The following is a 19,455-nucleotide window of genomic DNA, read 5'->3' on the forward strand; positions in this document are numbered from 1 at the left end:
TGACGCTGGCGCACCGGAGGAACAAATACACCACTACATAGAGACGTCAAGTGCTAAGAAGTGCCATAAAGAGCGATGGAGCAGAAAAGGATGAGGAGGGGTAGGACGGGAAGGTCTCTCGGTGGTCAGAGCTCTCAAGGAAGTAAAAGAGAGAGAGATGCCGCACCAGAGGGAAGGGTGCCCTGGGGAGAAGGAACAGGGAGAGCAAAAGTCCTGAGGTGAGGAGATTCACAGGACATTGACAAGGTCAGTGAGTGCGTGCCCGGTGTGTGGGGTGGGGGGCCGGGGGCAAGAAGCCACAGGCAGGACTTGACTCTGACCTTGAGTAAGTCAGAGCCGTTACAGGCTCCCGGGCAGAAGAGGAAAAGCTCCTACTTAAGCTTTGGTGACTGTGAAGACAGGGCTCCAGGGCGCGAGAAGGAAGCAGGAAGACCCTGCAGGAGTGAAGCAGGACGACCAGGCAAGAAAGGCGAGGAGGCACGGTACAGGCAGCCTTGCCAGCAGGAGGCACCTGGAAGCCCAGCTGATGATGGGGAGTTTACTCCCTTTGAGCAATGGGGAACCAAGGGAAGCTCTGTACACAGAGGTGAGAGGTTTTCATCTCTCATCTCTGCCTGGCTTGACAGGGCTTTCCCACTCCAGGCCTTCTGAGTGCCTGCCTGCTGGGCTCAGGGGAATATGTCAGGATTGCTAGCTAAGGCGTGCTGAGCACTGGCTACTTCCCTGGCCTCTGACGTCATTTTCCCAGTACCCCCATGACTGAGGTGGATCCTATGACTATTTGGACTTGGCGAAGGAGGAAAATAAGGCACAGATCCACGGCATCATGTCGCTAGCAGGAGGAAGCTCTGGGATGGAAGCCCAGACAGCAGACCTGTCTCTAAAATCTACCTTGGCCTCTTCAGCGGAGTCTGGTCTCTGCCCATGAGAGTGGCTGGTTCCCCCTGCCAGGTATCAAGTACTGAGACTATTCCAGCTGGCAGGGTCAACGCCTCCACCCCAACTCCACTTACAGAGAAAGAAACCCGGAGGAAGAGACACTTACCCTGGGCCCCAAAGCGTGTCCTCATCTGAGACACCAGTGCAGGTCTCTCTGAGGCACCAGTGCAGGTCTCGGATGTCAAAAGCCTGAGTTGAGAGTTTGCCAGGCACAGCACATTCTCTTGAACTTCCTTAATCTGAGCCTGCTTCAGGGGTCAAGTACATTCCTAGACCCCTCAGTCTGGAGCTTTTTCTGCTTTTTCCTCCCTTTGGAGGGAGAAGACAATGGATGCCCTGCCAGGTGGTCCTCAGGTTCCAGCCACAGGTCCCTCTACTTCTGTTCTCTACCTGACTCTGATTTCAAAGGACGTTTCATTCCAGTAAGTGCCCTGCTGTTGGTCCTGCCCCGCTGACCCATGGTTCTCCCCTTGAGCCCAGCTGGGACAGTAAAGCAGACCCGTGACCTTCTCGGGGCTCCAGGGCCGGGGAACCCGCAGAGGGGACTACAGTGTTTACAGATGGGGGCAGGTCCGAGGTCACTCCATAAAAAAACGGATTCCTAGAAAAACATAAACCAGCTATTTACCTTGTGAATTTTATTGCCCCTCCCCAAAAAAAGCTATCTCATTTTAATAACAAAGAGAGAGAAGGCATTTCTAGTCACCCCTTTATTGGTGAGCCAGGACACACAGTCAACAGAAACTCACAGGAAGCTGTGGGCCCGATTTATTAGCCACTTTGTCTCATAAAACCCAGCAATTTTATTAAAAGAGGGTGATGGCCAAACGGTTTGCTTGTCTTTAAGAAAATTGCCTTTAATGTCGGGTAAGACTTGGCTTGGTTGGGGTTTTTTTTTTGTTGTTGTTGTTGTTGTTGTTATTGTTGTTTTGTTTTGTTTTGGGTTTTGTTTTTTTCTTAATAATTTTTCAAACAAAGCTCAGGTTCTCCTGACTGCACACGCCTGTTCCTCCAGCCGCAGGAGGGAAAGTGATTTCTGAATCCATCGGATATGTCGGATTTCTTTGTGGCATCCACTCCATCGCTCAGCAGCCAGCCATGATGTCATAAGCCCATCAGATTTCCGGTAGGGAGAAAACGCTGGGGAATTGGAAAGAATGGATGTTTCTTACCCGTCAAGAAGGGGAGTGGGGGTGGGGGGGTGGGGGGATGGTGTGTTTGGAGGAGTCTGGCTGGGGGGGGGCGGGAGAAGAGAGGCAAGCTCAATGTTTGTGATATTAAATGTCAGGCAGAACCTGAAAAGCCCAGCCACCCAGATGTTTCCTTCAATATCCAGATGTCTGGCAAGGAACAGACCATGTACCCTCCCGGGAGGCCCTCGGCATTTCGGCTTTGACCTCAGGTCTGCAGTGAGTTCTCACTGCCAGGAGCTGCGCATTCTGGATCCTCCCATCACCCAGTCTCAGGGGTGGGATTTTTCTTTTTTTTTTTTCCTTCATCAAAATCTTTTCACATGGATGGTAGGGGTAACCAGGTCCAGGTTTTTAAAAGCTGTTGAAGCTGTGATTTGAAAAGTTCAGTCCTTGGAATTAGCTTCCAGAGAGTACACTGTGTAAGCCAAAAAAAAAAAGGGGGGGGGAACCCCTCAGCCAACACACACACACACACACACACACACACACACACACACACACACACCATATGTGACTCTTAAGCCATAGGACTTAAAACCCAAAACAAAACCAGCGAGGCTGTGAACGAGACTCAGGCTGACACCGAGAAAAGAGGGGCCTCCCCCAGGAGCACACCTCCCCCAAATCAGAAAAACACACGCACAGCTTTGTTCTTCCTGACAAAGCCCCTTGCTTTCAAGGCACCAGACAGTTGCCAACAAAAGCACAGGGTAGAACTAATTTACACTCCAACTAGGGTTTCCAGGAGTCATAAAATATGGGAACAGAATCGGCTTGGCCAAGGAAACTGCCTTCCCATCACTGCAGCAGGGGACCCCTCAGGCCTCAGACAGGGCAGGTCATGGCCTCCTGGTGGCCTGGCCACGTGCCCCACTGAGGCCACCTCCCAGACCTGTGACATCATGGCTAATTGCCTCTGTCAATGAGCCAGGAACGGCAGGCCCCTCAGGGCTACAGCCCAGGGACTTCCACAGAGAGGCTGAGGAGAGGCAGCTGTGGAGGGGCACAACTCCAATTAAACCCAAGTCCTCAGATGACAAGCCAAAGGGGTAGCCGAGGGGACAGTGGCTGGCAGAAGGCAGAAGGCAGCCAGTCGAGGCTCAGGGATGGGGTGGGGGCTCCGTGCCCGTCTATAACAGCCCGGACGCTTTGCAGATGAGGAAATGGAGGTTGAGTGGCCCTGCCCAAGGTCACCCAGCTAATTAAGGGGACAGCCAATACCGAAGAAGAGAAACCACAGGTCTGCCACTACACAGCCCTTCCTGAGTGCTATCTAATTTAATCCTCACAACAGCCTTTGAGGGGGGAGGGGGATTACCATTAACCTCTGTGTCTACAAGAACCAATAGAGGAGCAGAGAGAGGTTAAGTCATTTGCCCAAGGTCACACAGCTCCTCATTAACAGAACTTGGCCTGAACTTCTGATGCTGAATCCAGTGCTTGCTGCTGGGCTGGAGGAAGTAGTTGAGGTTTAGCTGGGAGCAGTGAACGTGATTTAAATACACGTTTAAAATGCTGGTGATCCTCACAGAACAGAAGGGAGTAAATCACTGCAAATTAATTTTTTTTTTTTTAAAGCTAATCCAGGCAGGAGGGCTGGCTGGCCAGGGAGGAGGGTAGGAGCCTGCTTTGATGCTGTCCCTGGCAGAGCCTGAATAAAGTATGTAGATGGGCTCTCTAGCCATGTGTGCCTGCTCAAACCCCTGAAGTGGGGTGGGCTGGAGGGGGAGCCCAGTAAAAGCTTCATTGGACAGCTGCAAGAATCCCACGACCTGCCAAGGGAAGGTGCCAGGAATACAGGTCTGCCGGGCATAGGAGCCACGAAAAAAAACAAAAACAAAATACAGCCAGTTCCGCTAAGCAGGATTCTTACTTCCCAGCCAAGAGTTTCAGTGATCTATGAATCACTTGAGCAGCCTTCTTTAGGGGTCTGACTCTGGGGAGAAGAAGCTGTTTCGGTTCCTGTCCACAGACAGGAGGGAGACAGTCGTTGTGGCCCTGTAACGTAGCTTGCTGGGGCCCTCACTGTAATGTAGCATGCTGGGGCCCTCACTGTAACGTAGCATGCTGGGGTCCTCACTGTAACGTAGCATGCTGGGGCCCTCACTGGTCGCTACCTTCTCTCAGAGTAGGTGCTAAAGGAAACTGCACACAAGAAGCAGGAGCCAAGGAGGGGCTCGCCTGAGCCCAGGGCCTGGGACAGGAGCTCTCCTGGACCTCCCCCAGGTGAGATGCCTCAGCCCTGCCTCAGCCTTGGTGCTGCTACGGGCGATCTGTGCCTGCTTCTCCCTGTGCTTTTCCCTCACGAGGTCTCCTGGCTTCTTTGACTTTGTTTCTGTGGACCTGAGGTGGGGTGGTGGAGCCCAGGCCTTCAGCCAGGGCAAAGGAGAGAGAGGAGAAAGAATCCTGCACGCTCGGCTGGCTGAACAGCCCCCACATTCCTCGGGAAAGTTCCGCTGCCCACTGGCCGCTTTGTCTCCACCCAGTCGAGATCTGGCTTCTTCCATCACCCCACTTCCGCTTAATGGCGATGACAAACGTCAGCCATACTGTCTATATAGGGAGTCATCTCAGATTATAGGAGTCTCTCAGCATGAAGTATCCAGTCAGAGAGGCCTTCCTGGAGGTGGTGACAACGGTCCTGGGGCCTAGGGTAGACGGAAGCATTGGCACCTCTTACTGTCAGGCCCGCAGAGAGGCCCCCTTTGACAGCCACCCAAGCTGCCTCCCCTCCCTGGGTCCCCTCCCGACTGTTGTCTGTCACTGTGTCTCTGCACCCCTCTGGAATCCCTGTGAGGCAGGCATGAGCCTAGATCTGTCTCCGTCACTGCTCCGTCGCCCCGCGCCTAGGCCACGGCAGATGCTTTGTTTTGTTTTAATCACCAGAATAAACAGGGCTGTCAGGATGGCTCAGCAGGTAAAAGTGTTTGGAGCCAAGCCCAAGGACCTGAGTTCAATCCCAGCACGGGTGAAGAAGAAGAGGAGGAGGAGGAGGCAGAAAAGGGGGAAGAGGAGGAGGAAGAGGAAAAGGAAGAAGAAGGCAGCCTAGGTTCAGTTCCCAGCACCCACATCAAGTGGCTCACAACTTCCTGTAACTCCCATTCTAGGAGACGTGATGCCCTCTGGTCTCTATGATCACCTGCTTGCACATGATGCACATAAACTCATAAAGGCACATGCCTGCGCGAGCACACATACACACACACACACACACACACACACACACAAATTAAAACAATATATAATGGTTTTGGAGCCATGTTCTGTCTATGTATTCCTAGCTATCCTGAAATTCCCTCTATAGACCAGGCTGGTCTATAGATTCACAGAGATCCGCCTGCCTCTGTCTCTCGAATGCTGGTATTAAAGACGTGCGCCACCACGCCTAGCAATTGACCTCTTTTGAAAGAAGAGTAACCAATACATGCAAAGGTCCCATAGGGACAAAGGGTTCAGTAGAAGGGGATAGAAAATGGACCTGAGCCCCGCTCCCCTCCCCCCAGTCACCCTAGACATGTCAGTATCTCCTCTCCAGCAGGCTCCTTTCCACCCTCCCTTAGAGGACAGTCGTCACTAATCCCCTGCCCCATTTAGTCTGCCCCAGGCATGACACCTTTGGGGAAGAATAAGATAAACATTACGTTCCCTGCCAGAACTTTCTGCTATTAGCCTCCCGCCTCCTTTCTTCCCTTTATCCAGGCTACAGGGCCACCTGGAGTGACAGAAGCAATGACAAGCAAATCCAGGAGTCCCAACCCAAACGCCATCCCTCGGTCTCATCTTCATCGCCCCACTCCCCCTCCCCTCAAAAAAAAAAAAAAAAAAAAAAAAAAAAAAAAAAAAAAAAAACCCTGAACGTTTCTCCTCACTGAAGCTGGGTGGAAAGAGAAAAGCAGCAAGAACATGGTGTTGGTCCTGTCTTCCAACTCCCAGAGTGTGATGGGACACCAAGTTATCCTCTTTGCCCTCAGATTCCTTACAGGAGAGACGGGGACACTTCGGATGCAGCCGACATGCACCAAAGGGCAGATCGGCGGCATCTACGCGTCTCCTGCCCTGGTCTTGCTGCCTTGGGGGAAAGGTGACCGCTGAACCTGAGGTTTAGGGCTCCTTCCCGCACAAGTCGCCTTCGCTGGAGCAAGGCAGCTGGGCTGTGATGGAGAGCCTGCTCTCCTGGGGACGCCCGGGGGTTTGTGCGTGTGTGCGAGCTGCCCCTTCCCAGCCGCGAGCTGCTCAGTGCACTCCAGCAAACTTTCCAGCGGCGTCTACACCTGCCCGCGGCTCTGCGGCGCCACAAACCACCAGCGCGCGTCCACAGCCTCTCCTGCTCCCGGATCGCTGGAGGTCCCCTGAGTCCCAGGTCTGCATCTCCACACCCTCTCCAGCCACTGCGAACCTCAGCCGTGGGGATCAGTCTGGCCCCGCTCCAGATCTCCCCGGCGCCTCCTCCGCACCACCTGCGCTCGTCTACACCGCCTCGGGGGCCCTTGGGTCGGTTGCGTCTACACCGCTTCGGCAGTCTCCGGGTCTACACCGCCCAGCAAATGGGCGATCCCCTCAAGGTTCACCCGATGCCTCATCCTAGTGCCTACCTTGCCCGCGTGCTCACGCTCCTGTCCTGGCTGTGGCGTCTGGTTCACACATTGTGAGGTCTTGTCATTGGCGAAAGGAAATCTTGTAATCCTCCTGAAGCCATGTGGTTTTTTGCCCCTAACCCCTTCTGGTTTTTTTTTGTTTTTTTTTTTTTTTCTTTTTTTTTTTTTTTGGCTTTTAGGACAATACTCAGCCCCCGCGCGACTCCAAACAGACGCAGCTGGCCGCGGGGGCGTGGCCCTGGGCGGGGAGAGGGCGTGGCCTGGGCGGGCGAGGCGGAGTCTCCTGGCCCGGACCTCCCTCCGCCTGGAAACCGTGGCCTGCGACCAAGGCTCCTGTTCCAGCTCATGATTGGTCGGCCAGCCTGCGATGCTGATGCCTAATTGGCTGAAACGAAGAAGGCTCAGAGGTGGTGGTGGTGTGTAGATTTTTATTCTTTGCCTTTTTCTTCCCTGAGGCGGCCGCTGCTCTGTGGGTCCCTCCTGAACTCTACAGCCTTTTCCTCTTTCTCTCTCCGTGCTCCCAGTCATAAAGCTTAATCCCGCCCCGAATGACAACTGCATTTCTTTGTCCTTCCCTACCAAATGGTTCCTTGAGATGGGGACTCGAGGTTTCTACTGCCCAGTAGTGTGTATCCCCCAGTGCCTGCCTCATAGTAGGTGTACCAAACACATTCGTTGATTACATTAATAGAAAATGTGCACATGAGTTTTTGAAGCTATCTTTAGTGCTGGTAACAGTCTTGGGGGGAAACGTATAGAGAAATGCAGTCACCCACGAGGGAATCACAGGCGGATTGTGGTTACCCATAGGGTTATATGTAGGCTCCAGCTTTGTAGACAGCAATGCCTTGTGGGGTATCAGAACCTGCTTCTCATGTGTCGAGGGTTGGACCAGAGCAGGAAGTGGGTTACACTATGAGTTATTTCAAGGAATGCACTGTCCCTGGCGCCGCGCTTGGCAGCCAAATGATGTAGCTCCTGCCTCCATGCTAACATCCTAGTAAGTGCCCAGCCCTTTTCTGCTGGGAACCTACCTGCTCAAACCCAGTCTGCGCTGTTAATCTCTGACAGTTTGGGCATGGTGCCTGTGTGCCAAGGGGAAGCCATAAGAACGATCAAACCATGAGCAAATGGCTTGAGCCTGGGTGCTGATCTTTGGTGGGAATGTCCTTGGAGAAACCCTAAAAGGTCTTTTTGATTGAGGAGTGGTTTCTGAGAAGAGATCAGGAAAGGCTTTCCCTGACAAAGGAGTGTGTAGGCGCTGCTCCTGGAGTTGGATCGTGGTGGGTTAATGGACCAGAAAAATGCTCCGGGGGAGCCCGTTTCCTGTATAGTGTGAAGCCAGAGTCGGGCATGCAGAAAAGGCTGCCTTGGTGACTGATGAATTCTTCTTGTGTCTGTGACTCCATGTGGCCTTCTTATAAGGACACAAGTTGGATTTAGGGTCCACCCTAATCCAAGTGTAACCTCATCTTAGGTCAGTTATATCTGTGAAGACCCAATTTCCAAACCAGGACCATTTATATCTTTCAACTCCCCAGGCTCCTTTGGGTCCGTGAACAGCAGAACCAGAAGCTCTGAAGCTGCAGCAGAGAGATTCCCTTCCCAGCTGCCGAGTGCTCTCTCTTGAGTTTTACCTCCAGCTCATTTCTGATCCTGGCACCTGGTGGCTGCTGCCTACCCAGAGCCCAGAAGAGAGGCAGCCCTCTGAATACAAGGGCTTCTCAGACCTTCCAACCAACTGTACCATGTGCGCAGTGTGGTGCTCTGAGAAGCTCCCCCCCCACGCACCCCGCTGGCCCATCCTTTCACCCACCCCCTACTGCTTCCTCCCTACCCCCACCCCAACCAAAGATGGACAAGGACAATTAAAGCTATTTCACAAGCAGCTGGTGATTAATCACCAAGTTAATTAAAGAGGCAGTAATTGCACTCCTGTTTCAGAGGTGGGAATGATGTCTTGGGCAGGGATGGGTGGTCGGCTTAGGTCTGTCTCCCTGAGAAGGTGGAGCTAGCAAGGCAGGAAGGAAAACAAGTGGTATATTTTAGAAGTGGATGCTTCTACCATAGCTGAAATGTTGATTTGACACAGTCGGGCGGTGAGCCTAAATGTTTATGCTTGTCTCTGTACATTTCCACACCTGTGAAATATTTCATTAATGATGAGGGGGGAACTCGCCAAGGGGGAAGGTTAAGCATTTCTAAACTCTAGTTCCAGGTTTATAAATGACCTCGAATACCAGTGTGCCTCAATTTACACAATGGAGAGGCCTTTAAAATTATGGGCAAATCGAATCCCGTTTGCCCACCCAGTACATCTTAAGGCTGCGGATGCTCCGTCTTCATTTCTGATTGATTTTCCCTGGCAGAGGCGCCAAATTCGTTGCTTTAAGTGTCAGGCTCTCCCTGTCAAGTAGTTAATGACCTATAAAGCACTTAAACCGCAGTGGAAGAGATGCTATTTGGAGGCACCCCGCTGTGTCCCCTCTCCTATTGTCAGTAATCACCCCTCATTTATTTGCTCTTATTGGTTTGGAATTTGCTCTCAGGTTTCCCTAAAGCCCAGGCCCTCCTGGGAGAGTCCAACTCTCTAGGCGCTCAGATGGGTGCCGAGGTTGGCATCCGGGGGTTTGCTTCAGCGGGGGGTGCCTTCCTTTCTTCTCCACCTGGGAGGGCTTGGGCATTGAACCGTTCCCCGCCATGTCTCAGTTTCCCTCTCTGCGATGATCTGTAGGTGATGTCTGTCTTTAAGCACCTGGTGAGGGAGGGAGTAAGAGAAGAGGCCCAAGGTCAGAGTGAGCAGAGGCGGTGAAGATGGGCTCCAAGCCAGAGCTAGTAGGGAGCATCCCTAGGTAGTGGAGCCAGGCAGGCCATCATCCATGGGGAGGGAAGAGCTGAGGAGCTCCAACCAGAAGAGAAAGTGCATTTGCTTTCCATGGCTGTTGTGACCGGTTACCACAAAATGGCTTAAAGCAACACACATTCTTTTATGGTTTGGAGGGGGGTGGGGAATCCAAAGCAACATCAATACAAAGAAACCAAGTGGTGTGCACAGCCATACTCCTCTTGAGACTTTAAGGGGAACCCATTTCATGGTCCTTCCCTTGTCATGGCCCCTTTCTCCATTCTCAGACCCACCATGGAGAATCTTCCACCCCGCCCCCTCCACTTTGCTCATCTCACGACCTCTTCCTGTGCCTATCATCAGCCCGGGCACCCTTCTCATAAGGACCTTTGTGACTCTGTCTCTGCATCTCAAGAGACTTAATCCCATCTGCTGTTTAGGACCATCACAGGCTCCCAGGATTAGGATGGGGGCATCTTGGGAGGGCGCAGAAGGCCACTCAGCAAAGTGGTCTGTGCCACGGGTTCTGAACGCGTGCTGGGGGCTTGAGTCTCATTGCAACCCCCACCGGTTAGGCTGCCTTGAGTGAGTTGTTTTATCTCTCGAAGCCTCAGCTTCCTCACCTGTAAAATGGGATCAGCATTTGTTGCCTGGTGACAAAATTAACCGTGAGGTAGAGGGAACGTCCTACCAGAGTAGAGGCCAAGAGAGAGAGAGAGAGAGAGAGAGAGAGAGAGAGAGAGAGAGAGAGAACAGAAGAGGAGGCAGGGCAGGCCAGGCTGGAGTGAAGAGGGGCAGGATCAGCTTCAAGGGAGGAGTGTGTGCACTCACCTTACACACATGTACAAATTCTGTCCCGGGGGTGATGGGCAGGAGACACGGGATGTGCCTGAACAAGTTTGGACTTGTGTCATTGTGTTGAAGTCTTACTCACTTTCCAGAAGCTTCATTCTCTCCAGGTCGAAAACTCAGTGGTCTTCGGCACACAACACAAGGCTGTGTAACTACCACCCCTGGATAATTCTAGAACGGATCATGATACTTTAAGGAGATCCCGAACTCGTCAGGCAGCCCCTAAAGCAGGGTAGTATAGGAGGGAACACCCTGAAGGTCTCTGTGGACTTAAACCTGGAAGGAAGACAGGGCAGCCTGAGCTCTGTGTGTGGGATGGTAATTCAGCCTTCGGGCTGGACCAGCCTGCTGCGGATAATCCCCTCCCTGTCCCATCTCTGGTTTCTTCACATTGTCCTTTGAGACAGAGGTAGTCTACTGCCCCAGACACACACAGGACTAAGGGAAGGCTCAATTACAGCCACAATAAACTTTATTTATTTTTATCTCGAAACAGGCTCTCATGCCCCTAGGTTAGCTTTGAACTCACTATGTAGCTTAAACTTCTGATTTTCCTGCCTCTGGCTCCCACATGCTGGCATGACAGTCTTGTTCTACCATGCCTGGTTTATGCAGTGCTGGGGATCAAACCCAGGGCTTTGGGCATTCTAGGCAGGCACTCTACCAATGCAATCACATCCCAGTCCCACGTTTACCTTTTTTTTTCTTTTTCCAGGATCTGGTGCTCTGGCTCTGGAGCATGCCTATTTCTCTAGGACTCAGCTGTTCATCAGAGAAGCCAGCAGCTCGCCTGGTTCTGCCACAGGACACAATAATCAGTCACTGCCCAGAGAGGCAGTTGGCTGAGGCACTTCTGCAGGAGGATGGCGGGGCATGGCTGGATCCTGCTCTGTCCCTCCCACACCGATTCAGCCACTCCGGGGTGACTGTGGGTTTACTAGGACACAAGGAATTCCAGAGGGGTTTCTCCAGTGTCCTTCTGCCCCCCCCGCCCCCGGCTTGACTCAGTTTGGGTGATTACTTGGAGACTCCTAAGCCCTTATGCCAAGGTGCCTGACCTCACCTACAGGCAGGAAGAGAGGCCATCTGGTGAAGTGAGAGTGTGGGCAGGACATTGCCGCGCCATCTGAGGCTTCCCCTGGCAGTGATAGCGGCTTCTGGGAGCAATTAGCAGAACCGCACTTACAGACCTCATGGCCCCTGATCCGCTCTGCCAGCTCACATCACCAGAGCCTCTTGTCAGCCGGGAGTTATGAACACTGCTGGCCTGTCCCCTGTGGCTGGCTGGACCTAGAGCTACCAGGCAGGTGGTATGTCCTCCTAAACCCCTGTATGTTTATTGTAGGGACTCTTCTGGTGAGGTAGATGCCCCGACATGCCCATCTCAAGTTCTCATATATGTAAAATGGGTTATATTTCATACATTCAATTTCCACTTCCTGGAAACTGAAAAAAAAAAAAAAATCATTCTCCCTCTGCAGCAAGAACAGTCACTGAGAGGCAAGCGCAGGAAAGGATTCATTTATTCTTTAAACAAATGGCTCTTGAGCCCTGAATATGAGTCAGGGTCCAGACAAAGAGACACAAACAAGGTTTCTCTGGCTGGGAAGCTTAGGGCCTCCTGGGGGGAGACGGATGTGTGTGAACTGATTTAATATGAGGTGAAGAAGAACCAATAAGCCACCTGGTGAGGGGGAGGGGCTTAGGGAAGGTCGTGGAGAAAGGGTATCTGAACATCCTCCTCTTCAAGCAAGAATGGGATAAGGGGCCTTGGCAGAAGATGGGGGCACACAGAGGTGTGGGGTTGGGCATCTTTGAGCAGCAGCCACAGGTCAGACTTGAAGTGACTTTAGACCAACGATAGCTGGTCTGTCAGAACCAAATTACCCCTCCACCCCACCCCACCCTCCCCGCCAGGGTTGTATATAGCTAGACAGGCCTCAAAATCACTACATAGTAGAAGACCTTGAATTTCTTTAACACTTTTAAAATCATGTTTATTGGACGTGTGCCTGAACATGTGCAGGTGTGAGTATGTCATAACATGCATACGGAGGTCAGAAAACAATCTGGGGGCTGGGTCAGTTCTCTCCTTCCATGATGTGGGTCTCAGGATGGAAATTCAGCCTTGGCCGAAAGCATCTTTACTCACTGAGCCATCTCATCGGCTCCAATCTTGAACTTCTGATCCTCCTATCTCCAACTCCTCAGTGCTGGGATGCCAGGTATGTATTGTCATGGTACCAGGAATCATGGTACCCAGGGCTTTGTACATCCTAGGCATGCACTCTTCCAAACGAGCTATCTCCCAGCCCAGGACCATCTATGCCTGCCCCTATTCTCAGCAAAGGGCCTGGGACATATTTAGACCTGACAGATGTTGAAAGACCGGTGGGTGGGCAGAGGCCTGAATGCTGGCGAATGAATCAAGCCTCAATCTCGCACATAGCAGAGGCCACTGTGACGGTGTGAGTCACCTTTGGCCATGCCAATGCCCAGTTCTTCCAGGATCATTTGTTGAAAAGACCATTCTAACTCACTGAATGAACTTGTCCCCTTTGTTACAATGAATCTGGCCATGAAGATGATTTGCTTCATGCAGGTGATGAGCTTAGCATGGCCAGATTTGAGCTATGGAAATATTGAGTTGGTGCAGAATCAGGGAAGGTCTGAAGAAGAGGCTAAAGAGACAGAGGAAAGAAGACAGGAATCTGAGGAGAAAATCAGTCCCCACTCTGCCCCTGGCAGAGTGGCTATGTTCTCATCTAAGGCAAGGAGGTTAGCCAGAATCTTGTCCGTACAGCCTTGAGGACTGGGAATGAGGCAGACCAGAGAGCAAAAGCCAAGATTGCTGGGTCCCCAAAGGCCCACAGAGTGGTAAAATAAAACCCACTCCAGACATAGCCACTTGCAAAGTAAGTTTTCAGGCAATGAGAGGGTTGTAAAGGCAGAGCAGTGCCAATTACAGCAGCATTATCCCGGATTATGAAGCTCCTGAGAGGCCGCTCATGCTTCCAGACATGCTGTGCCTGGGAATTTCTAGGGGCCACCTGGGATCCCAATGTCCAAGCTACCAGGTACAGGCTGCTAGATAAATATAACTCCAGGGCCTGCACTGACCTGCCCTTATTTCACCAAGGATGTAGACCACCAGGAGATACAAGTATCCCCCTCCCCTCAAACACACAGAGAGGGGAGGAAGAGGGAGAGAGAGAATTTAGATGTGGACCATCTCTGCAGGGGCTTTGAGTGGACTTTCCTAGCATCTGGTCCCTTGATAGCTCTTTATTTTTTGGGGTGGGGGTTCTCTGTGTAGCTTTGGAGCCTGTCCTCACTCTGTAGCCCAGGCTGGCCTCGAACTCACAGAGATCTGCTTGCCTCTGCCTCCCGAGTGCTGGGATTAAAGGCATGTGCCACCACCGCCCAGCTTGATAGCTCTTTGTATTGCATCCCTCTTGTAAAATATTAGCGGGACCAGCCTTAATATTATACATCCCAGGGGCTCAGGAGAGAGAACTACTAATGGTGAGGACTATTTTCAGGAAATAGAATCTCAACACACCAAGCTCTATATATACTTGCTTTAATTCCTCTGGCATAACATTCTTTATACACAGCTTCAGTTCTGTTCTCATGCCTAGCTCCTTTCTTGCCTGATTTCTCTCTATACTTATCTATTGCTCCCTCTAAGTTCTATCTTAATTCTCTCGTCTTAATTTTGCCTCATCTAGGTCCTTTTCAGCTTGTTCTTACCCAGCTAGAACTTTCCCATCTGACTCTTCCTCATCTTCCATCTCGTTCTTCTAGTACTCTCTTCTAGCCCTTCAATCTAGTTCTTCCCCATCTCAGTTTGTTCCTCGCAAGTTCTTACCCGTCTAGTTCTTCCATACTCTTTTCTCTTCTCCATCTGGTGCCCTGGAAGTCCTGGTATATAAAGCCAGGCTTCCAGAGTCAAACAGAGGGATGATAAGAATCACATTGAGAGGCAATAGCCATTAATTATCATTTGCAACCCCAAAGGAATGTGACCAATGGGGAAATAAATGAATTAACTAAAGGCTAAATTTGAGTAATATCTAAGAAGAGGGATCTTATGTGCTCAACTATAACCTCAAACGTGATTGGTAGAAAATGTTAAGAATCTATAATTTGCTAGATCAATGGGAGAAAATAAAACTGCTTTCTTTTTTCCTGTGGCTCCTATCTGTCCAAGCTATCTGCCGTTTTTCTGAAGGGTGGGGGGAAAGTGTGCTCGGTCTCTAGGCAACCTGTGTACAGATAGATGCCTCTGGTGATAGTTAAAGGGAGATCTGGAACTAGAGGTAAGATTTGGGAAAGGAGGAAGTAAGGCTTAATTGGCACATCCGCCAGGCCTTCTCAAACAGGTGGTCTGGATACTTAAGTCTGTTCTTAGAGAGTACAGAGGCATCTCTGATAAGGTAATTTCCTCCAACTGGGGATGGACCTGGCCGGATGCTGCCAATGATGATAATTACAGGGAGGCTTGAACTGGGGTTCTGGCTGAGCATAGCTGTCAGCTCAGAAAGTTATCTAAATATTCCTAGAAGTGGTTAGGTAAGGAGTTAGCAGTCTATAAAGTTAGTAAGGCTGTAAGAAAGGAGGATCTGAGCTAAATTGTGTAAAGCTATTACTTAACATCCACCTGACCTAGGCCATGTCTCCTTGTGGAATTTGCCTTAAATCAGGAGACTTGCATGTGGACTGTTATTACTGCTAGTCCTTGAAAGTGGCCAAGGGAGATATCTGATTCCAGAGAAAGCCTTTCCCCAGGTTATTCTCCAAACACCTGGAATGTGTATGTCCAGAGAGTGATCAGTCCACACTGTTAGCCCTTCTTAGGGAAAAGTCAATTGGGAAAACTATGAAGGCACACATGATTTTCATAACAGAAGACAGCTGATATATAACAAGCCAAGTAACACCAAAAACTCCTTGGGATTTGGCTTCCTCTGGAGGAATTCCCTGATCCCTCCAGGTAGTGACTTTGCCATAACCGGATGAGTTCTTATGATATATTCCTGCGGCCCGCAGCACATCCCCACCCATGACATCACTCCTAGGCCTGACCCATGGAGACATGCTCACATTTGGAGCCGGCCCAGAGTTGCCCTGTCTCTTCTGGGCTTGTCCTGTCAGCTTCTCTCAACAGTATTTTCTACTTTGGTAAACCAGAGAGATCACACACACACACACACACACACACACACACACACACACACACACACTCACACACACACGAGCACCCCATTTGCAGGTCTGTTTTCAGAATTAAATGAGATGTTGCAGATAAAAAGTCCAAAGACAAAAGACAAAAAAAAAAAAGTACAATCTCCATGCCTGCCAGTGTCTGTTGAAGCAATCCACCTTCACACTGGGAGCCCCAGGAATCTCTTTTCATCATTCCCCTCAGAGAAGGTTCAGCAGGTGTAGTCCAGGTGGTGGGTTGGAGGACGATCCCCCGCAACACCTTACACAGAGGTTGAAAAATCATAAACAGCTGAAGAGGCCATTGATAGAGGGACCTGATTAAATTAGGACCATCCATCCTGCGAGTCCTCTGCTGTAATTAGAGTCTGGCAGCATCCACACACCGTCTCGGGCAGGATCCCCACGTGGGGCTTTGTGAGCAAGCCAATGCAAACACCTACAGAATGATTGCACAAGCTCTTCAGAACCCTCCCACGGACACCCTCTACTTCATCCATCCAAATAGATGCGATTAAAAAAAAAAAAAAAACTCAGCAAGGGAGAAAGGCCTTCCCAGCGGCCCCGCTGTCATCTCTAGGGAGGGGATTCAGATGGAGGCAGGCAGGGAGGTGGCAGGTGCATCAGCGCAAATTTCACCTTGCTGGCGTTTAAATGTTTCCCCACACTCTGCGTCTGTGTCACCTGCCTGTATGCACAGCGAAAACGCAATGCCAAGTGCAGGAAGCAGCACTTAGCCGGCGCTCAATCAAGGCTGGGGGGGGGGGGGGCGTAATTAGAACCACAGTTCAAGGAGGAGCCGGCAAAGGTTCCCAGAGCCTCACGTCAATGACTCCACGGGCTGGAGTCTCCATTCGGGGCTGAGGCCCCTCCAGCGGGCAAATGACATCCCCAGGCATTTAGGAGGGACAGATTGATGCCATTCAGCTTGGCTGGGCCGAGGCAATGGCCCACCTCTCCCAGAAGAGCTGTGTGCCAACAAAACTATTGAACTACATAAAAATCCATCCCTGAAGTCCCAGAGGCGTCCTTAGGCTAGAACATGGCCTTTAAATTAGATGGAGGAGGGAAGAAAAAAAAAAAAAAAAAAAAAAAAAAAAAAAAGGCAGGTTTTGCCTGTAACTCGATTTCAGGTTAGAGCTAGTAGCCAAAGACCTAAAGATGCCCCCAGCAGAGGCCACCCACTTAAGACCTGTGATAGTGACTGTGAGGAACACTCTCTCCCCACTAAGAATCACTGGTAACAAGCACATGTTCCCATGGAAACTGCCTCACAGAATCCTCTGGAGATTTTTTTCTGGGGGTGGGGGTACAGCTCCTGTACCTAGTTCCCGGGTTTGGTTTCTAGAGATGATTTTCTTCTGCAAAGGTTGTGGGGAGCTGGAGCCAACTGAGGGGGCAGGCAGGGGGCATCAACTTGCAGCCATTTGCTACTCTTGGGAGAAGCTAAGGGTGGGAAGACTTAGGGTGTCCCTTGAAATATCGAAACCCCTCTGAGGTCCCACCCTGCACCCTCCTTCTCTTCCTCCTCCTCTCTTCCTTCTTCCCAGACTCTCTCCTTGACCACCAGAGTCCTTGGTAACCCCTGCCCCCCAACACCATGCCCGTCTTTGCCCCAACCAGACCTCAGCCACCAACACCATTCCGGCAATGTCGGTGGGTCAGTCTTCCTGGGACTCCCCGCCACAGTAAGGAGTTGTGATTTTATTGCAAGTGAAGTAGAAGCCACGGAAGGCTTTTCATGGGCAGGGGACAAAAACAACGTGGGTTTGGTCAGGTTCCCTCAGCGGCTTTCTAGGGAAGAGGCAGTGGGGATTGCTGGAGGCCTGGGTCCTGAGCCAGGGCACCAGGTGAAGTCCCACCGGACTTCCTCACTCTCCTGGAAAGGACTGGAAAAACCCGTGTCCCAGTCAGAGAGTCCAGAGAGCTCAGGAAGTGGGGGGAAGTAGCAGCCAAGTCCTTGCTGGCTGAAGTTCCCACTCCAGTTCTGACCTTCATCTCGGGCTGCCGGAGTCAGGAGCCTGGAGGCAGCTCTGTGCCCGGCAGTTTCCCTCCTTCACAGACCAGGAATTCAGGAAGCCAGCCTTGAGGAGCACAGACTCAACCCAGCTGGTGAGGAGCATTGCTTGTTGGATGTTCACAGAGTAGAGCCTAGAGAGAACCAGGCTTGTAGGTTGCTGGCTGTCCACTGGGCCCAGAAAAGCCTGGTGCCACTATCCATGGGCACAATGGGCTTCTGGAAGTCAGTCTGTGTCCTCCGCTCTAGCCTCTCTCTTCCTTCAGGGAGGGTCTCACTTGCAGAACAGAAATGCCACCTGAGGGGTGATGGCTCAGTACGGCTTGGGCCAGGCTAGGTGTCTGCACGTTGACACCTCCACGTCCCCTGGGCGCACAGGGGTTTTGGAATGAGAACATCCCAGGATCTTTTAAAGCAGCCCCGAAGGCAAGGGGAGTAGACTGGCCTGCCTGTTTCACAGGTAAACTGAGTCTGAGAAAGCCAACGGAGAGGCGGGCAATGGGGAGGGAAGAAGGGTGAGAAAGGAACCCTGCAGCCGGGGACACCGAGACTTTCAGTCCCTGTCTTCCGAGGAGATGGTTTCCCTATTGCAGGGCTGTCTGCAGGGTGAAATGAGGAGTCTCTTGAATGAGTTCCTGGAGGGGCAGAAAGGCTGAGGGCTGCTTTTGTCCACCCTGGCTTGAGATTCTCCAGCACAGAGAGCTGAGCACAAGCCACACAGAGGCGGCATGGAGACAGCTAGGCTGGTCTCCATCTGAAGTGAGGGCAGGGTGGGCCAAAAGCAGATAAATAAAGACAGGGGAAACGGGGATGAAGCCGCAGGTGGTGGGGCCAGGCTAGGCCACAAGGAGGGATTAGGGTAGAATAAGGAGCAGAGGCCTGGAGAGCCGAGGGCAGTAGGCACAGTGAGTGAGTGCCCATACAGGCTGATGGGAAACCATCTGGGGGCTCCTGTTTAGCCAGCCTTCCATCCCTACCCCAAACAAGCTGGACTCTCCTCTCTCACCAGTGTGTATGGAACCTCCCTGCTTCTGGCCTTGGCTCATCACCACTTGCCTTAGCTTAAGCCTCCACATCTGGCCCTGGACCCAACCAGCTGTTGTGCAGTTCTTTGGTGCTCATTCACCTCTCCTTAGCCATCCCGTTTTCCAGTTGCACCCAGTACATGGCCCCCTTGTGTCTCTGGGCTGACTGAGCAGGTAGCAAGGCTCAGTGGCCAGGCTCAGCCCTGACAGGGGTCCCGCTAGGGCAGGTCTGCCTCTGGACCAAGATGTAGGCTGGTGCCCAGAGAGCCATGTGCCCAGCTCTGCAGGGGATGGCAGTACGGGATGAAGAGGTAAAGAGGTGGTGTCCCCCAGAGCCCGGCGGGACTGAGGAGCACGTCGCCTACAGGCCCAGGGGAAGAAGGTCTCTCTTGATGGAGGGAACAGGCTGGGCAAAAGCCCGGAGATGTGAACTACAGGCTGGCGTGCAGAATGTGAGAGCAGGCCAGGCCAAGGCAGGGAGGGCCATGTGCAGGCAAGGTGACGGCATGTCCTGTGGACTCTATTCCTGGCCCAGATCAGGTCCTTGGACGAGAGAAGTGGCTTTGGGGTCCTAATCCAAGACAAGGCTCGGGCCTCTAGAACTTCTCCTAGAGATTTTCATAGACCAGGTTGAATTCATTGTCTTCCTCAAACCTATTCAATTTATCCTAGGAGAGAAAAGAGAGGGAGAGAGGGAGGGAGAAAGGAGAGAGAAATATTAGGTAGGAAAAGAACAAATCTGAACCAATGTTTATTTGTTTAT

At 51.7% G+C, this 19,455-nt stretch overlaps 2 protein-coding genes across 2 annotated transcripts in view; both read right to left on the minus strand.

Moving 5' to 3' along the window:
- Window positions 1-6,875, minus strand: part of Tcf20 (transcription factor 20) — a 197,506-nt gene extending 190,631 nt beyond the window's left edge. The window contains exon 1 of the mRNA XM_028861073.2: window positions 6,725-6,875. The gene's annotated coding sequence lies outside the window, so the exon portion shown is untranslated. The remainder of the gene's footprint in view (window positions 1-6,724) is intronic.
- Window positions 6,876-17,306: 10,431 nt separating this feature from the next.
- The window catches only part of Nfam1 (NFAT activating protein with ITAM motif 1), a 32,469-nt gene continuing 30,320 nt past the window's right edge, over window positions 17,307-19,455 (minus strand). The window contains exon 6 of the mRNA XM_028861083.2: window positions 17,307-19,360. Within this exon, the coding sequence (XP_028716916.1) occupies window positions 19,301-19,360 (60 nt within the window). The 3' untranslated portion in view covers window positions 17,307-19,300. The remainder of the gene's footprint in view (window positions 19,361-19,455) is intronic.

Source organism: Peromyscus leucopus, chromosome 20, assembly GCF_004664715.2.
Source record: "Peromyscus leucopus breed LL Stock chromosome 20, UCI_PerLeu_2.1, whole genome shotgun sequence".
NCBI lineage: Eukaryota > Metazoa > Chordata > Mammalia > Rodentia > Cricetidae > Peromyscus > Peromyscus leucopus.